This window comes from Bombus impatiens, unplaced genomic scaffold (genome assembly GCF_000188095.3).
Source record: "Bombus impatiens unplaced genomic scaffold, BIMP_2.2 scf_0114, whole genome shotgun sequence".
In the NCBI taxonomy this organism is placed as follows: domain Eukaryota; kingdom Metazoa; phylum Arthropoda; class Insecta; order Hymenoptera; family Apidae; genus Bombus; species Bombus impatiens.
In genome coordinates, this window is record NT_176533.1 from 827,649 (window position 1) to 844,226 (window position 16,578).

General features: G+C 36.8%; 2 protein-coding genes across 2 annotated transcripts in view; both read right to left on the reverse strand.

The window, feature by feature from the left end:
- Positions 1 to 1,855: 1,855 nt before the first annotated feature.
- Positions 1,856 to 5,316, reverse strand: LOC100750188 (heart- and neural crest derivatives-expressed protein 1-like). The gene is made up of 3 exons (XM_003486514.4): positions 4,901 to 5,316; positions 3,885 to 4,089; positions 1,856 to 2,490 (listed from the first exon to the last, which is right to left on the reverse strand). The coding sequence occupies exons 1-3, from the start codon at positions 5,194 to 5,196 to the stop codon at positions 2,212 to 2,214; spliced, it is 780 nt and encodes a 259-aa protein (XP_003486562.2). The 5' UTR covers positions 5,197 to 5,316; the 3' UTR covers positions 1,856 to 2,211.
- Positions 5,317 to 11,560: 6,244 nt separating this feature from the next.
- LOC100740088 (odorant receptor 13a-like) overlaps positions 11,561 to 16,578 on the reverse strand; it is an 8,460-nt gene continuing 3,442 nt past the window's right edge. Inside the window, exons 4-8 of the mRNA XM_033318783.1 lie at positions 16,058 to 16,319; positions 13,780 to 13,902; positions 13,562 to 13,652; positions 13,339 to 13,478; positions 11,561 to 11,828 (exon numbers count right to left, since the gene is read on the reverse strand). Of these exons, the coding sequence (XP_033174674.1) occupies positions 11,561 to 11,828; positions 13,339 to 13,478; positions 13,562 to 13,652; positions 13,780 to 13,902; positions 16,058 to 16,319 (884 nt within the window). The remainder of the gene's footprint in view (positions 11,829 to 13,338; positions 13,479 to 13,561; positions 13,653 to 13,779; positions 13,903 to 16,057; positions 16,320 to 16,578) is intronic.

Consider the following 16,578-nt stretch of genomic DNA (forward strand, 5'->3'; position numbering starts at 1 on the left):
AAAGATTTCCGTCTTTCTGCTTAGTTTTCTCGCTATTCTTATCTTATACGTAGTAATAACGCTATGTTATATTAAACATGTTATTAAAACAGCCATCTTCTATTAATCAGATGCAAAACATCGTTTACGTTCATTTCACGATGAATAAGCGTGAACGATAAAATTTTATTTATTCGTTTAATGATTATTTATCGTTAGATTCCCTGGCAAGTTATTAGCGTGCGCAATTACACGTATTCCATAGATATACAAATTTACTAATTCATCGTTAGTCTATTAAACTGACGATTTTGAAAGTTTCCCATTGAAGATTAATTCATCAAAGCCTCGAAATTTATTCTTCTGGTTTTCCGCTTTCGAGATGATCGACAAGTTTGATCGTTTTGCCTTTGAAAACAGCTGCCAGTTCTTCGGTTTGGAAAAATTTGGATGGACCAGGGTAATGCGTAATGACTTACGAGACATTGTCGTTTTTAATTTACTTTGGAAATTTTCAAGACACGAGAAAATCTTTCGTTCGAATCTTCGGGTATTTTATTTACAATAGTTTACATCGATATAAATTTCCCATAACATATTGATATAATATTCACACGAATCTTCTTTTAAACGACTTAATCTAGAAATTATCACTTACGGTTATTCGACGTCCTCGAATCTTCGCGTCGTTCGACAATTCTTCTTTGGCTTCGTGAATTACTTATTCTATCAAATGGACGGTACGAAATATTATTGTTCCTAGCTCGATAAATGTCGAAATCGCATTTTTCCAATTCCTGACTAGCTACACAATAAATACATAAATATACAATAAACGCACGAGTCACTGGCGTTGCTCTTGAACGTTAGTTCATAAACTATTAGGTTGTCCGTAAAGTTTCTTTCGTTCTATGAGGAAATAATACACGTACAACAGTTTTTTGTTTTATATTATTTTGTCAAATTACGTACGATCCATTTTATTCTAAACACCGCGACATTTCGCAGACTTAGTTTGTATAAAGGTGCACTGTTGTGAAAAGCATGTTTGTGAAAGAAAGACGCTTTTCGGACAACCTAATAAATCGAAACAGAAGAGCATGGTACTAGTTACGAATCTAAAACGTGATAAGTAAAAATTTAGAAAGCTTCTTAAACGATAAATAATTATTACGATCTCGCGTTAATTTTTATTATAAATACAATATGTTTACGATGTCTATGAAATTAGTATTTATTTAGGTATTACAATAATGGCACCGATCTTTTAAATTATCCTATTACTCCTTCAATTACGCTTTCCCACTATTTCTATCATTTCTGGCGCGTTTTATCGGCTAAAACATTGAATAAATTTACATTAAACGAATGAAATTCTATGTTAAATTCTACATACGTAGCAGAAAATTAGCAGTGATACGAAATATGTATCGCAACAGCAATAATATAAATAGATTACGATAATACGTAGACATTTAAAAACGATTTAATAATAATTTCATTATATACAGGGTGGTTGGTAATTGGTGGTACAAGCGGAAAGGGGGTGATTCTACGCGAAAAAGGAAGTCGAAAATATAGAATAAAAATATTTCATTCCAGGCTTTGTTTTCGAGAAAATCGACTTTGAATTTTCGCTCGGTACGCGTGCACTTTATCGCGTCTCGTTATAACGGATCTCACTGTAGATCGTTGTCTCGATGGAAAAATTTAAAAAAAAGTTTTTTATTCTACATTTTCGACTTCTTTTTTCGCGTAGAATCACCCCCTTTCCGCTTGTACCACCAATTACCAACCACCCTGTATATAATGAAATTATTATTAAATCGTTTTTAAATGTTATCTAATATATCTTTGGACTATTAGCCGTCTGTGATCGTAGTCGTGTACGATCCACGAATAAAAAGTACGAATTACATGCAAATTAATTAAGAACGCAATACACACAACACATATCAATGGAATAAATATTGCCCTGCAGACTTAAAAATCTAAACACATTGTCAGAAAGATTACTTGTACATTTTACAAAGTTATAACGATTATTACTCGATACGATTACAGTTTTATTTGCAATTTCCTTGCCAATTAGTTAACACCAAGTTAACGCAACATTGGAATCGCCAGGCTCGAAAATATTTTTCTAAATACATTTCTAAATACTTGTAAGCGATAGTTTACATACGTAGAACGTAGATACTGGAACGTTGGCCTTTCGCAGTTGTTCCTTTTTCACTGCCACTTGCCATCGTGTCTCTGAAGGAGGTCACAGAGCGCGGCGATGTAGGTCTGCGCCATTTGCAACGTCTCGAATTTACTGAGCTTGTGATCCGCCCCAAGGCTCGGTACAACTTCGCGTAATTTATCAAAAGCATCGTTCAAACCGTTCATTCGACGTCTTTCGCGCGCATTCGCGGCCAAACGCCGGCGCTTCAACACGCTTGGCGATGGCGGAATGTCCCTGGAGCGTCGTCTTCCTCTGCGAGGGCTGCTGGTAGGCGACACTTGTTTCTACAAAACCAATTTACACATCTTGCGTCAATGTAAATCGTTCATTCGTGACAGTTCATTCGTTAACCTTTATTCGCCTCTCGCGTCGATCCGACAGGTCGATGTATCGAGACGAAGCTTCGTTCAGATTAGTTACGTCGTTTACGTGTTCGAACACCGTGCGTTTGAAACGAGATTTCGCGAATCTGCCATGTAAATTTCGATAAATACCCGGTTGAATTCGCTTGTCCGAACGTAGGCTCCTGTCACGCGAATCGAAATTAACATCTGATAGAAAAATTTGGAGCCGTGACCGTGCAAACCGCTTGCCAAGAAAATTTGGAAATTTGATTCCCACTCTAACGAGATACCACGTTGTTCATCAAATTTGAAGCTAATTAGATAACGCACATGTTGGGTTGGCAATTAAGTGATTGCGGATTTTGTCATTATCACTTAATGACTTAGTTGCCAACCCAATAGAAATTCCAAGATATTTGATATTTTAAAAATGTATTAGGTTGTTCCCAAAGTTTCTTTCGTTTTGTAAGCAAACGATAGATGCACCACATTTGTGCACTATTTGTAATAATAGAACAAAATGGATATGTATATATTAGGTTGTCCGGAAAGTGTTTTTCTTTCGCAAAACGTGTTTTTTAAAACAGTGCATCTTCGTACAAACGTGAAATCAAGTCTATGAAATGTCACGGTGTCTATCTCGACAGGAGAAAATTTTTTTTAAAGTAAAATAAAAAATTGTAACAGATTTCTAAGCCTATTTCATGGGCTGCAGTTTTCAATCGGCTGGAAGGATCCACCTCGTAATTCTTGACCGAAAGAAAAAATCAAAAAAGGATTAAATTATTATATATTTTTCTTCTCGATGAACTAAAAAAGTTCGTCAAAAAGTATTTTTAAATAATTGATACAGCACTTTAACGTTTATTTTTTCTTTTTATAAAACACATGTTTTCTTTAAACCCGTCAAAACTTTTAATTTCACACTATTTTCTGCCTTTTTTTTTAGTTTATCGAGAAGAAAAGTATATAATAATTTAATCCTTTTTTGGTTTTTTCTTTCGGTCAACAATTACGAGGTGGATCTTTCCCACCGATTGAAAACTGCAGTCCATGAAATAGGCTCAGAAATCCGTTACAATTTCTTTTTTTACTTTAAAAAAAAATTTGTTTGCATTCGTTAAACATATATAAAACCATACCTCAAAATTCAATAACTTCATTTCTCTGCTTCCCTTCTAAAAAAAATCACGAAAAGACGCTGTTTTAGAACATTCTAATTCAGGACACCCCTTTAATAGCCACGTCAGTTCAACTCAAGTTTATGTCATTTTCTTTCAGAAACAAAGTCGCGAGATCTTCTCAATTAAAAACTACGATCCATTGAGATTTACCTGCGCCGATGTAACAGGTTCCCAACAATTGCTTCTTTGCTCGACCATCATCTGCATCGGCTTGCCGGCCTCGAGGCTCTGAAATTTTTGTTCTTGAGGCGGAGTTTCGTAGCAATAGGCTGGCGGATGATACTCCACGGAACTGTCCTCGTGCAGCATCGTTCCCGGAGAGGCGGTGTGATTTATCGCGTGCTGCGGCTCGTACCTATCAAAATTATATCGATTATAATGTGATCATTCAAGCCACGCGATTAACACGTAACGAGTCGCATTCGCAAGGAAAATGCTGCTGTACATCCTTCTCATATACGTTACTACTATAGCTATTTCGATTATTTACCTCGTATCGTTTATTCTCCAGCTGTATTGATATCGTGTAAAATACACATGCGTTGTAACAGACCATCGAGATCGTTTTTACGATTTAGTCATTTCGATAGTCGTTGCGCTAACAACGTTAGTGTTACGATTTCAAAACTGGCAATTATCTTAATATCATTTCACGCTCGAACCAAGCAAAAGCAGATCGTTCGCGATGATCTCCACACTTGTCTAACGTTTATAATTGTATATAATCATAATTATATACATTGATTATATTTTACGAATTAAGTGCGATAGAACAACCGTATTAAACGTTCGTGTCATGCTGTTCGATTACAATAAAGTCGTTGTTGGATTATCGATAGAACACATGCCGAAACTAGGCAGCTACACGACGAGGAAAATCACTTACTTACCAAACCTGTTCGAATGAAATTTCCCTCGATATCTGTCGAAATAGAAACCACTGTAGGAAACTTCAACTTCGACTGAATTCCGTTCAAACAATTATATACAACTTTCGTTTTACATAAACGTATACCGCTATTTGGTTTGTACAAAGCTACGATAATACGCGATTTCGCACAAGCGACAGATACACGAAAGCGTTGATTCGCAACTAGCGGAGATGTATCGTGAAGACGAGTCGGCGAGAAATATTCGCAGGACTCGAAGCGAAAATATCAACTTACCTTTGAGGCGTTACAGGTGTCAGAACGCTAAACGAGCTTCTTTCGTACGAATCCGGCGTTCTGGAATATTTCGCAACTACCTCTTTCCCATAACTGACCGTCTCTGCTCCTTTTTGCGGGGTGATCTCACCTTTGTGCGCGTAATTCTCACTATACGCGACCTTGATAGAGTCGTAATTCGGGGAATTGTACGGCGACGGATACAAAGTGTCGTAAGTCCTGGTCGTCGTCGGGTACGTAGTTGTTACGATCTCAGTAGAAACTGGATATTCGTGGTGGTTCGACAGTAGAGCCATCCTTTTCCTCACTTGGCTACTTTCCAACGATATCTCATTAAAATAGATTAATTCTCAACACAAACGCGAAATCTCGACAATTCGAAAGACGATCTTGATGAAATTCTTTGCTGTTCCATCGGGTCGAATTTCCACGCGGCGCTTTCCTCTCAACAGCGGCGAATCTGAAGAATTCCTAGTCTCTGTAGAATCCTTATGGCGATCGATGACCGATCTTCTTCTTCCAATTACTTTCCACCTTATGAAAACACTTTTACTTTGCTTCGTGAAAATACTAATCGACAAGGTTTCCACGTTGGCGATATATTTGCACCGCGATCACAGAACAGTCTGGATAGTGCGCCGGTTTCACATGTTACGAGATTCGATCGTGTCGAATCAACAACGTTCGTTGCAATTACCCATCAAGATTCGACTAAACTGAACCACAGTTTAACTTCCGTTTCACTCGTAACGAAATACCAAGCTTCGACGAATATCTTTTCGGTCATCCACCTTCGGCAATGTTCCGTCGTATGGCAGCAGACGTTAAAGTCATCGTTTAAAATAACGCGTGGTTGTCGATCGAAAAGTCAGCGTCGATCGTCGACCATCGGCCCTCGTATTTTCCTGTACTTGCAGCGATTCTAAAAACACGCCAAGTACGCGAAGCACCGGGATCGTTTCGTCGTTTCATCGAGCAACAGCAGCGGTGTCAACAATCGAGAGGAGTGAGCGATGCTCGCGACGTAAAAGCTGGAGTTTGAGTGTGGCGCGTGCCGTGGCGTCCTTCACCGCATCAACATATGGTTCCCACTTCGTTTTATGTCCATTCTGTAGGTGCACCTGGTGGCCCGTTCTGGCTCCTTCTGCATCTACCCTCTCCTTGTCTTCGCCGGCACCGTTTTACCCCGCAGAAACCCACCACCACGACCCGCGCTCGTCGTGCTCGCCTTTTTCCTTCTCTTCTTTCCTGTGTCCGAGCCCTTTATCGGTCCGCCGTATAACACGGCAGCTAAACGCTTGCCAAAGGACGACGGAAGAGGTAACCTGTTGATTTAGATAACAGGCACGCGAGGAGCGAGCGTACCTGTTGATTGAAATTTCGCTCGGTGCTGCGTGATCCGCGGCGAGAGTTTAAAGAGCAAACGTCGCAGAAACTTGCAACTGAACTGCGGATTTCGTGGATTTTTATTTCCACCTTTATATTATTCTATTTCTATACGAGCGCGTTTACTATATTTTTAAACGAAATCCGAATAGAAATTCGTCTCGTTTGTTAAATATCGTGGTATATTTTTTAATTATTGCACGATACTTATCTTCTTATTTGCATATTCCGGTAGTTCAGTTCCACTTCTTAGTTGCATATTTCCTTTTGGATTTGGACGAACTCGCGGTCGTGCAACGTGCAATACGCGAGCAATAGAAGTAGTGTTGTAATGTATATTCCACTTCGAATATTTTTTTATATTTTTGAACGCGGAATGCGCGTTTCTGTGCCTTCGGGCTTTGCCATAAACGCAGAAAAATTGGCAAATTGTTTGCGAGCGAAGATCGCGAGAGAGCAACGTAATACGGTGACTCTTATCAGCCCTTTGCGTTCTATTGGCTCCGCTATGGGGACACTGGTGATTAGACCGCGGATGTTTATAAAATATGCAAATATACACGGAGAATATGTAGAATTTGCGAGGAACGTGTTCGACATAGGTTTATCGTATACAAAATTATCTGGGCTGATGGAGAAGGTTCGGTAATTTTCTTTTAATCGACGACTTGTTCATGGCGAAGCGCCGTACTTTGTATTACGATAAATTATAAGTAATTTTCCTTATTTTATTGTGTTTTGCAAAGCATAATTCGTTACATTTCAAAACGATTAAAAAGTCGAGAAATGCATTTAAAATCGCATCGAAGCGTACAGATGACAACGAGGAAACATCTTTTATTATTCGTAAAGAATTTCGAACGCCGATCTAAAACTGGCAGAGTGGATTCCACGGTGATAATTTACTTCGAATTTCCAATTTTCCGCCCTTTTTACCATTTACAATTTGGAGGATAGAAAGTTTCGCTGCTTCGCTTCTTTGCATCGATCGGACGACAGATGTCTTCTTGCTGAAGGAAATACAATAAGCACGCGTAATATGTGAATCTTGTTTGTCGCTGCAAATAGAAAATAATCGTAAAAGAAGCGAAGACGAAGAGGAGCGAGTGTATTTACGCGCGTCGATGAGTCGTCGCGACGTTTCAAGCGTTCAAATTCCTCCGGGAGCAATTACACCTGTGTTGAATATTCAACGAATAATGTACAACATATTTAAAATACATAGAATAAATCCTACTATCTAAAAGATATCTGAAATAACGTTAAAAATTAGTAGAGACGAATATCTATGGCTTTTTGTATCGGTATACTTACGTACAGCGATGACGTAAACGCTGAAATTCCTCCAGGAACAATTATCTATGGTGACGAACAAAAGAAAATTATATAATAACAATAATAACAATAGTAACAGTTGCTTGTCGGTTTTCACCTATTGCGATCTTATTTCCATGAGCACAGAGATTTTTCTTATTTTCTACTCTTACGTTCTAAACATCCTCGAGTCTACTCGTCCAAGCAGAAAAATCATTTTTATTTTTAACATTGCTCGTAAAATTTAGCGTATTGCTTTCGCTTGCTCTTCTTTGGTTATCGACAGCATTTCGGAGAATTCCTTTGTAGTATGAAATCTACACGCTGAGTATTGTGGACAGTTGTACGATATACACTTTGTAGATTGTTGTATGCTCTTGTATAGTCTTTGATTTTTAATTGATAGTCGTCGCGTATCGTACATTGCACCGTCTTTCGAATAATCTTCTTGTAATATGATATCTACACGCTGACTACTGTGGACAGTTGTACGATATACACTGTGTACACTATTGTATACTCTTGTATAGTCTTTGGTTTCTAGTTGATAGTCGTCGCGTATCGTACATTGTACCGTCTTTCTAATAATCTTCTTGTAATATGATATCTACACGCCGACTATTGTGGACAGTTGTACAATATACACTTTGTAGATCGTTATATAGTCTTTGGTTTCTAGTTGATAGTCGTCGCATATCGTACATTGCACCGTCTTTCTAATAATCTTCCTGTAATACGATATCTACTCGTTGACTATTGTGGACAGTTGTACGATATACACTTTGTAGATCGTTGTATAGTCTTGTATAGTCTTTGGTTTCTAGTTGATAGTCGTCGCGTATCGTACATTGTACCGTCTTTCTAATCCCATGGAATACGCCGTGGACGAAAAAAGATTTGTAATCGATACTTGCGTAGTTACATGCGTAACTTTCGTATCAAATCAAATCTTTTTGTCTCTTCCTTTGGTATTTAAATCGCGTTAATTGCTTGGTCGTCGACGACTATACTATTTTATATTATTTTTGACATTACATTAATTATATCTAGGAGGCTGTCCCTTAACCAATTAACTGCATTCCATGTGCATACTCGTCATTGCTCGATTTTAACTACGCACCCCGTAAAGGATTTTTGAAAGTAAACTTGACAAATTGCTCTACTTATTGGTCTATCTTGCAGGAAACAGCGTTGATCATTATATTTCCGGCAGTAGAGTAACAAATAGTCTACTTTATTTTTAGCAGTTATTTAATAATTTAGTATAATATTTCGGAGTACGTTTTATGCGACCGATTCTTACGATTAGTCTGGTAACTGTTACTTGTTCTCTTCTGGTTAACCCGGTAACATGAAAATCGAAAAGCGACGAGAAAAAGATAGCGATGATTTTTTATATATATTCGAAAATGCATCTGGTGCGACTTCTTCGTCTGTTTTTTCTTCCGTACTAAACATATCGAAACATAACCGTCTATTCTAATATATACAAGTAAATTCTATAGAATTCAAACTACCTGCCAACCGACATTTTTACTTTCGTTTTATTTTACCGGCAGTCATTTGCTGAGTAGAACAGATCGCGAGAAAAGAACAGTAATTTAGAACTTAGAAAATCGATTTTCTATTTTCCAAGTAAAATTTGCCGCAGATTTGTTACTAACTGTTATTGTATTTAATTTAATTATTCCCAAAATAAACTCGATTTTCCAGGATCGATCGTCTGATTCGTATCGTACATTCGTCATTTTCGACTGTCATAATTCAATTTCGTAACATCACGCCTCTTTTCAATGTTTCCTCTGTCCACATGTCGCATACTGTATTTTCCATATTCCACGAATAGCATACAACGTACGTACGCATCGAACGAACCACACGACCCATTCTAAGATGTTTCTGAAATAACGCTGCGAGTTAGTAAAAACGAACGTAGTATTCCTCTTGCCATCTTTCGACAATCAAAATTCCAGTACGTTTCAATTCGTTTAATTAACTTAATTAAGTAGCGTACGACCCATGGTTGATCGTACGGGGAAAATGGAGGGGAACGTATCAGAATGCAACGGTCGTTGCTCGGGACGAATCGCCTTGAGACAATTAGCGATATCCATCTTGCACTGGGATCTACCCCTGTGAAAGGGGCCCCTGGCACGGCGCGTGCCCTGCGCCAACGAGCAACTAGGGCGCATGACGAAAGGAGCCGCAAGGTGTTAGTCTGGCAAACGCGGCAGATTTCAGGATAAAGACGGCCAACCGATGGGAAAAAACCTTGTCCCGTGAACGCTCGGTCGTACACGTACAGTCCTTCCAAGGATTCGAGTCCGTTAACCCGGCAAGGACGCAAATTGACCGGAAACCTACCGATCGATGGGAAAACACGCTCGCACAGTGCGGCGTTCGAACGACGATTCGGGAGAAACACCGAAACTGGCTGACCGCGTTCGCAAATTTTCCAGGCCACGTTCGCCAGATTCGCGAGCAACGTTCGTACGATGGTAAGCCGCGTTAAGCGAATGGAACATCGAGTTTTCCTTGCGACGAGAAGGTATCTCTCTTTCCCACGAACTTGGACCACGTCGATGCACAAGTTTTCCCTTATTTTTGTAATCGTTGTATTGGGTTGGAAACTGAGTGATCGCGGATTTTGTCAATAGGTGGTATTGAGAAAATCCGCAATCACTTAATTGCCAACCCAACAATTCGATAGTTTCGATCGACCAAGCTTGGGAGCTTTCGTCGCCGAATCTTACGTTTCAGAAGAGAAAGGGAAAGATGCGCAAACGATGTTCCACGTTTATCGAAAGGAACCGTATGTTTGGCGTGCCATATGGTTGCCGGGGGCCGATTCTTTTTCGAGAAAAATAGATTGTCGACAAGGAAACCGGCAACGCCGATCTATCAGAGGCTCGGCACGCGCCCCACCTCCACCTGGGCTTAATTGATTTTCGTTCACCTATCTATCGGACAAGCCATTCGAATGTCGATAAAAACTTGTTAACGACTCGTCACAGTCTATGACGTTGACCATCGGAGAGCAATTTTAATCATCGAAGGGCGGAATGAATCCAAAGGGCAACATGTGCGTGGACGTATAGTGGAATCGGTCATGGCAAGGAGAACTATGGTAACCCTTAATATTCTGACGTTTGTTCGTCATAGCGCGAAGAAAGTACGAAATTAGGTGATAAACGTATGTTGAAAAATTATACAGAGATCGCAAGATCTTAGGCGGAATTAATCGATCAACTACGTATTTGATTGGCAACTAAGTGATTGCGGTTGTTGTCGATACCACCTAATGACAAAATCCGCAATCACTTAGTCGCCAATCCAATATATCTACATTCGCGTAGTATCTAAAAATAGTAAAAAAATTAAATAATATTAAATAGTATTGTAAAAAAATAATCGAAGAAAAATAGGATTAAGCTGAAAACATAACGTTTAGTTAAATGAGTAAAAAAAAAAAATAGCAATTAAAGGAAAATCGAAAGAGTAACAATTAGACTATTTTTTATTTCAAGTACATAGTTCCATCACCTTTACGATACCTACGCTTCTTTCGTGGCAACAGACGCTTACATTGTTTTTATAAACTCTCTTTCTTCTTTGCAAATAATCGTCAATAATCATCGTTCATTGGTTGATAATTATTGAACGGAGCATAAAACCATGGTGTAAGAAAATGATGTTCGTGCAACCTTAAAACGTGAAAGATAATAAAAATGTAGTAAATAATTTAATTACCTGCTTCGTGTCTGAAGATAATAATATTATACATATGTACAATACATATGAAAATAATATTTAATAAAGTAGCAGCAGTGAAAATGGGTGTTTTTGATGAAGCAATCAAGCAAAAGTTTGATTGTAGAAATAAAAATGAACTACGAGATTTTCTTAAATGAATGTTAATTAAGTAAATAATGATCTACGTGATCCTTCGATTAACGTTAATTAATTGTCAATATCGATATATGTGTAAAATTTGGTATTTACGATCATGATACGATATGGACCTGAATGATCATTCAACTTGAGAATGACTTGATGACGATTTAGAGAACGATCAATGTAGAAAATAAATCTTACCGCACTGAAACTCTCTAAATTTAAAGTGTAGAATTTGTAGGCTGTTAATTTCAGAGGCGTTATGCTTTTTGATAGCATCATCATTAAAAGCTTCCTGCAATTAATCGATGATAGATACCATTTGCCGTTTGTTCTGAAAATATGTACGTTCCTTTGAATCTTTAATTTGTAATCTACAATTTCCACCTTAATCTACATAATTTGTCGTCTACTTTATTTCACGAATCTATTTATTAAGTAGTACTAGAATTAGCTACTTGACTACTACATGAAACTCTATTAAGGGGGTGTCCTGAATCCTGAATGTCTAAGACAGGGTCTTTTTGTGATTTTTTTTAGAAGGGAAGGAGAGAAATGAAGTTATTGAATTTTGAGATATGCTTTTATATATGTTTAACGAATACAAGCAAATTTTTTTTGAAGTAAAATATAAAATTGTAACAGATTTCTGAGCCTATTTCATGGGCTGCAGTTTTCAATCGACGGGAAGGATCCATTTCGTAATTCTTGACCGAAAGAAAAAATCAAAAAAGGATTAAATTATTGTATATTTTTCTTCTAGTTGAAGCAAAAAAGTTCTTCAAAAAGTTTATTTAAATAATTGTTGTAGCACCTTAACGTTTATTTTTTTTTTTATAAACCACATGTTTTTTTAAACCCGTCAAAACTTTTAATTTCACACTATTTTCTGCCTTTTTTTTTAGTTCATCGAGAAGAAAAGTATATAATAATTTAATTCTTTTTTGGTTTTTTATTTCGGTCAACAATTACGAGGTGGATCTTTCACGCCGATTGAAAACTGCAGTCCATGAAATAGGCTTAGAAATCCGTTACAATTTCTTTTTTTACTTTAAAAAAAATTTGTTTGCATTCGTTAAACATATATAAAACCATACCTCAAAATTCAATAACTTCATTTCTCTGCTTCCCTTCTAAAAAAAATCACGAAAAGACGCTGTTTTAGAACATTCTAATTCAGGACAGCCCCTTAAATAACATGAAATTTACCACTGAGAAAGGAAAGAAATTTACAGGATTATAAAAGTCCTGCTATTAAAATTTATATACCACGAAAGAATAATTTTCTAATTTGTTTATATACTATCTGTAGTTAAAATTTCCATGCAATCTACGACGATTAAATAATTTATATATCCATCTCTCTTATATTCTTTCATATCGAAGATATTAAAAGGCACACGAATAAGATAAACTATCGTCATTTGTTCAATCATTTTTAAACAGTGCATAAGATATAACATAATTAACAAGTTTTCCAACGTAACACGAGATAGCGGAATGTTCTCATCGAAAGCTCCACTTTTAATTTTTCTAATATTAGCTGCTCATCAAAATCTAACATAACGTGAAATCAGGGCGAAAATATCGCGGAAATTATAGCCAAAGTATCGTTGTCTTCGTATTTCATATTTCTATTACAATTTTTTACCAAAACCTCAAATTCCAAATACTTTCGTACAACATTTTTGTTCTTCATTTTACTCGTATAACGTACCGACAAAATTTCCATCTCTGCCAAACTATAAGACACTCTGCGTTTAATTAACGCAGATCCTTCCTCAGCGCTTTTCATTCGTCAGAAGGAAGTCGATGGATAGAAAAGATTAAAGAAAAATCCTTACGTAAATTCGAATATACGTTCGGTGGAATCCGACAGCTGTTGTCCTGGCCAGCTTACGAATAGAAGATCGCATAGCAAGGAAATCGTCACCGAGATATATCTAAAAGCCAAGGCTGCGTTTTCTTGTATGTTTATTACCGCCTAATCGCAATGACAAACAATTAACGTGTATATCGTGTTGCTGAGAAACGATAAAATGAACTTGATCCGAATTGGAAACCGACCTGGAACTGTGTGAAGCTTACGCAAATCATGTTGAATCCTATCTGAAGCAAGTAAGACGTTGTATTTGCGTCCTCGAGTATATTAGCGAATCTTGATTAGCGAAGGAGAGATGTAAAGATCGATATTTTTATTTCATTGGAAACACTTAGAAACGAAGAGAAACGCGACAAAGAACGCGAATAGAGAACAATCTGAGACGATTAATAATAATACTGACTCGATTATATGTTTGTGCAGTATTACGCAGTCCCTGGCATTTTCATACCATTTATCATCGCGTTTATTGGCATGTAGTTTTACGTCCATCACGTCGCTTTCCACGAAGTTTTCTAGTTTGAATCTAAACAGTTACGATTTCACGATTAAAAGAGTTCTTCGTTTATCTTCTTAAAAGGAAGGTTAATTGCATTAATCGTTCGATACAGATTGAAAGAGTATTTGAAAGAGCGTACAATGTTGGCAAAAATAATTTAAACAATGGTATCGACGATCTGCAGACTGTGTAATTTTATATTTTCACGACTACGATTAGAGGAGAAAGAAAGGATCGTTTTATTCGCTATAAATATCACAACAAGTGCTATACTTTTGATATTTCGTAGATTTTTCCATCTTCCGTACGTTCTGTGCATCTTTGCAGCTTACGAAGTTTTCTAGCTTGGATCTAAACAATTACGATTTCACGATTAACAATTTGACGATTAAAAGAGTTCTTCGTTTATCTTCTTAAAAGGAAGGTTAATTGCATTAATCGTTCGATACAGATTGAAAGAGTATTTGAAAGAGCGTACAATGTTGGCAAAAATAATTTAAACAATGGTATCGACGATCTGCAGACTGTGTAATTTTATATTTTCACGACTACGATTAGAGGAGAAAGAAAGGATCGCTTTATTCGCTATAAATATCACAACAAGTGCTATACTTTTGATATTTCGTAGATTTTTCCATCTTCCGTACGTTCTGTGCATCTTTGCAGCTTACGAAGTTTTCTAGCTTGGATCTAAACAATTACGATTTCACGATTAACAATTTGACGATTAAAAGAGTTCTTCGTTTATCTTCTTACAAGGAACGTTAATTGCATTAATCGTTCGATACAGATTGAAAGAGTATTTAAAAGAGCGTACAATGTTGGCAAAAATATTTTAAACAACGCTATCGACGATCTGCAGACTGTGTAATTTTATATTTTCATGACTACGATTAGAGAAAAAAGAGAAGATCGTTTTATTCGCTGTAAATATCACAACAAGTGCTATGCTTTGGATATTTCGTAGATTTTTCCATCTTCTGTACCTTCTGTGCATCTTTACAGCTTTAAAGTCGAACATACATTGAATGGATAAAGATCTACTGTCTAGAGATTAATTTGGGAGTTGCACCTATTTTTGCGAATTTTTATCGCTTTATCTATTAGGATATTTTTGAACGAACGCATAGAGCTTTTCTTCGTGAAAAAATAATATTCGATTACAACGTGGCAACACGCACTCACTGTACAAAATAAACCTTTGTTGTCTTACTTGTCACAAAAGAAAGTTAATAAACGACAAATGGAGCTGACTGCTAAATCAGTTGCAATAGCATTTTTCAAAATATTTTTACCAGCTTCGTAGAGCGCTCTTTCGATTCTTATTAAAAATATGAGATCTCATCGTAGACAATGTCTCTCGTTAGCTTTATTTAATTAGTTTATTTATTTAGTTAGTTTATTTAATTGTGCGTGACAATTTGAAAAATTGTTCTAAACGTTCTAAACTATGATAAAAACACAAATTTCGCAGGAGTTCGTAGGTAATCGTAATCGTTTGAGAAAGTATGAAAAAGATCTCGAAATTTTCGATTAACGAAGATTGCACTTAAGAGAAATCAATTAACGTATTAAACGTTGAAATCTCGTTTTTAAATCTGCTAACGTTAAAAACGTATATGCAATAATATTTCGTATTAATTCGTCGCCTCTGGTAACATCGAGTCACAATGTAGAAACCTTTGATATTCGATGCTTTTGGAGGAAATTAATTTCAGAAATTCAGAATTGTTCATTAAATAGTTATTAACCCTGTCAGTGTCCATAGATCAATCAGAGGAATTTCTCAGAAATATAAAAACGTATGCACTTTTTGCTTGCACAAATATCGTACACACCTTACCACTCGAAGAAACTTTTGCTAAGATTTTAAAAGCTTCATAAAAAATATCGATTGCTTGATAAATAAATTCTTCCTTTTCGACGATTTTCATTAATTGTTTCTTACTTTCCAACAGTTTTACGCAGATCGTACTTTTATTTTTCAATTTCACCTTACTTTTCCATACCACTTTTCACATCAAAATAAATATCGCAATCTTCGTCAATTTTTCGCTCTATTCGTAGTCGTATTAACAGCGAAATTTTCGTGAAATTTAATTGAACAGAGGACAACGAAACTGCACGGAGATCGATCGAAAGTTTCGACGGAAATTTCTATCGATACAGTTGATACGGTTACCTTAAAACTTCGCAAAGTCCACTCTCGTGTAGAACATAGACAGCTATTATCGAGTTGATAGCCAAAACAATTGTGGTGTACGCCAAAGTACCAATGTACGAGTGAACCAAAAGAGGAAAGTAGTATTTGTCCACGTCGACGAAATGTTCAACACGAAACGCCAACGGTCGGTCGTCGGATATATTGCAGAGTCCTAAAGCGTCAGCTGCATTCAGCAGCAATGGCATCGCCGCAAACGGTGTTATTAATCCGAATAAGAAAGCTGTGGTCAACGTAACGAATTAAAGTTGCGGAAATTTGAAAGCATCGTTTCGTCTGTTTTCCTTTCCCCTTCATTTTTCTCTTATTTTTCCAATTTTCTTACTTCCTTGGACGCTCGTAAATTTCGTAAAACGTATTTCTCATATTTATCTTCGCTAAATGAAATCTGAATTTCGAGCGACGCGAGACAAAGATAACAAATTCCACTGCTCATCGAATTTTGTCCATTTTTTTTTTTTTTTTTTTTTTTTTTTTTTTTG

Coding starts and splice junctions, on each gene's coding strand:
- LOC100750188 (XM_003486514.4), bottom strand. CDS start 5,196: ATGGCTCTACTGTCGAACCACCACGAATATCCAGTTTCTACTGAGATC. Junction 4,090..4,900: donor ACACCTGTAACGCCTCAAAG/GTAAGTTGATAT, acceptor TAATTTTGATAG/GTACGAGCCGCAGCACGCGA. Junction 2,491..3,884: donor AACCTGTTACATCGGCGCAG/GTAAATCTCAAT, acceptor TTGGTTTTGTAG/AAACAAGTGTCGCCTACCAG.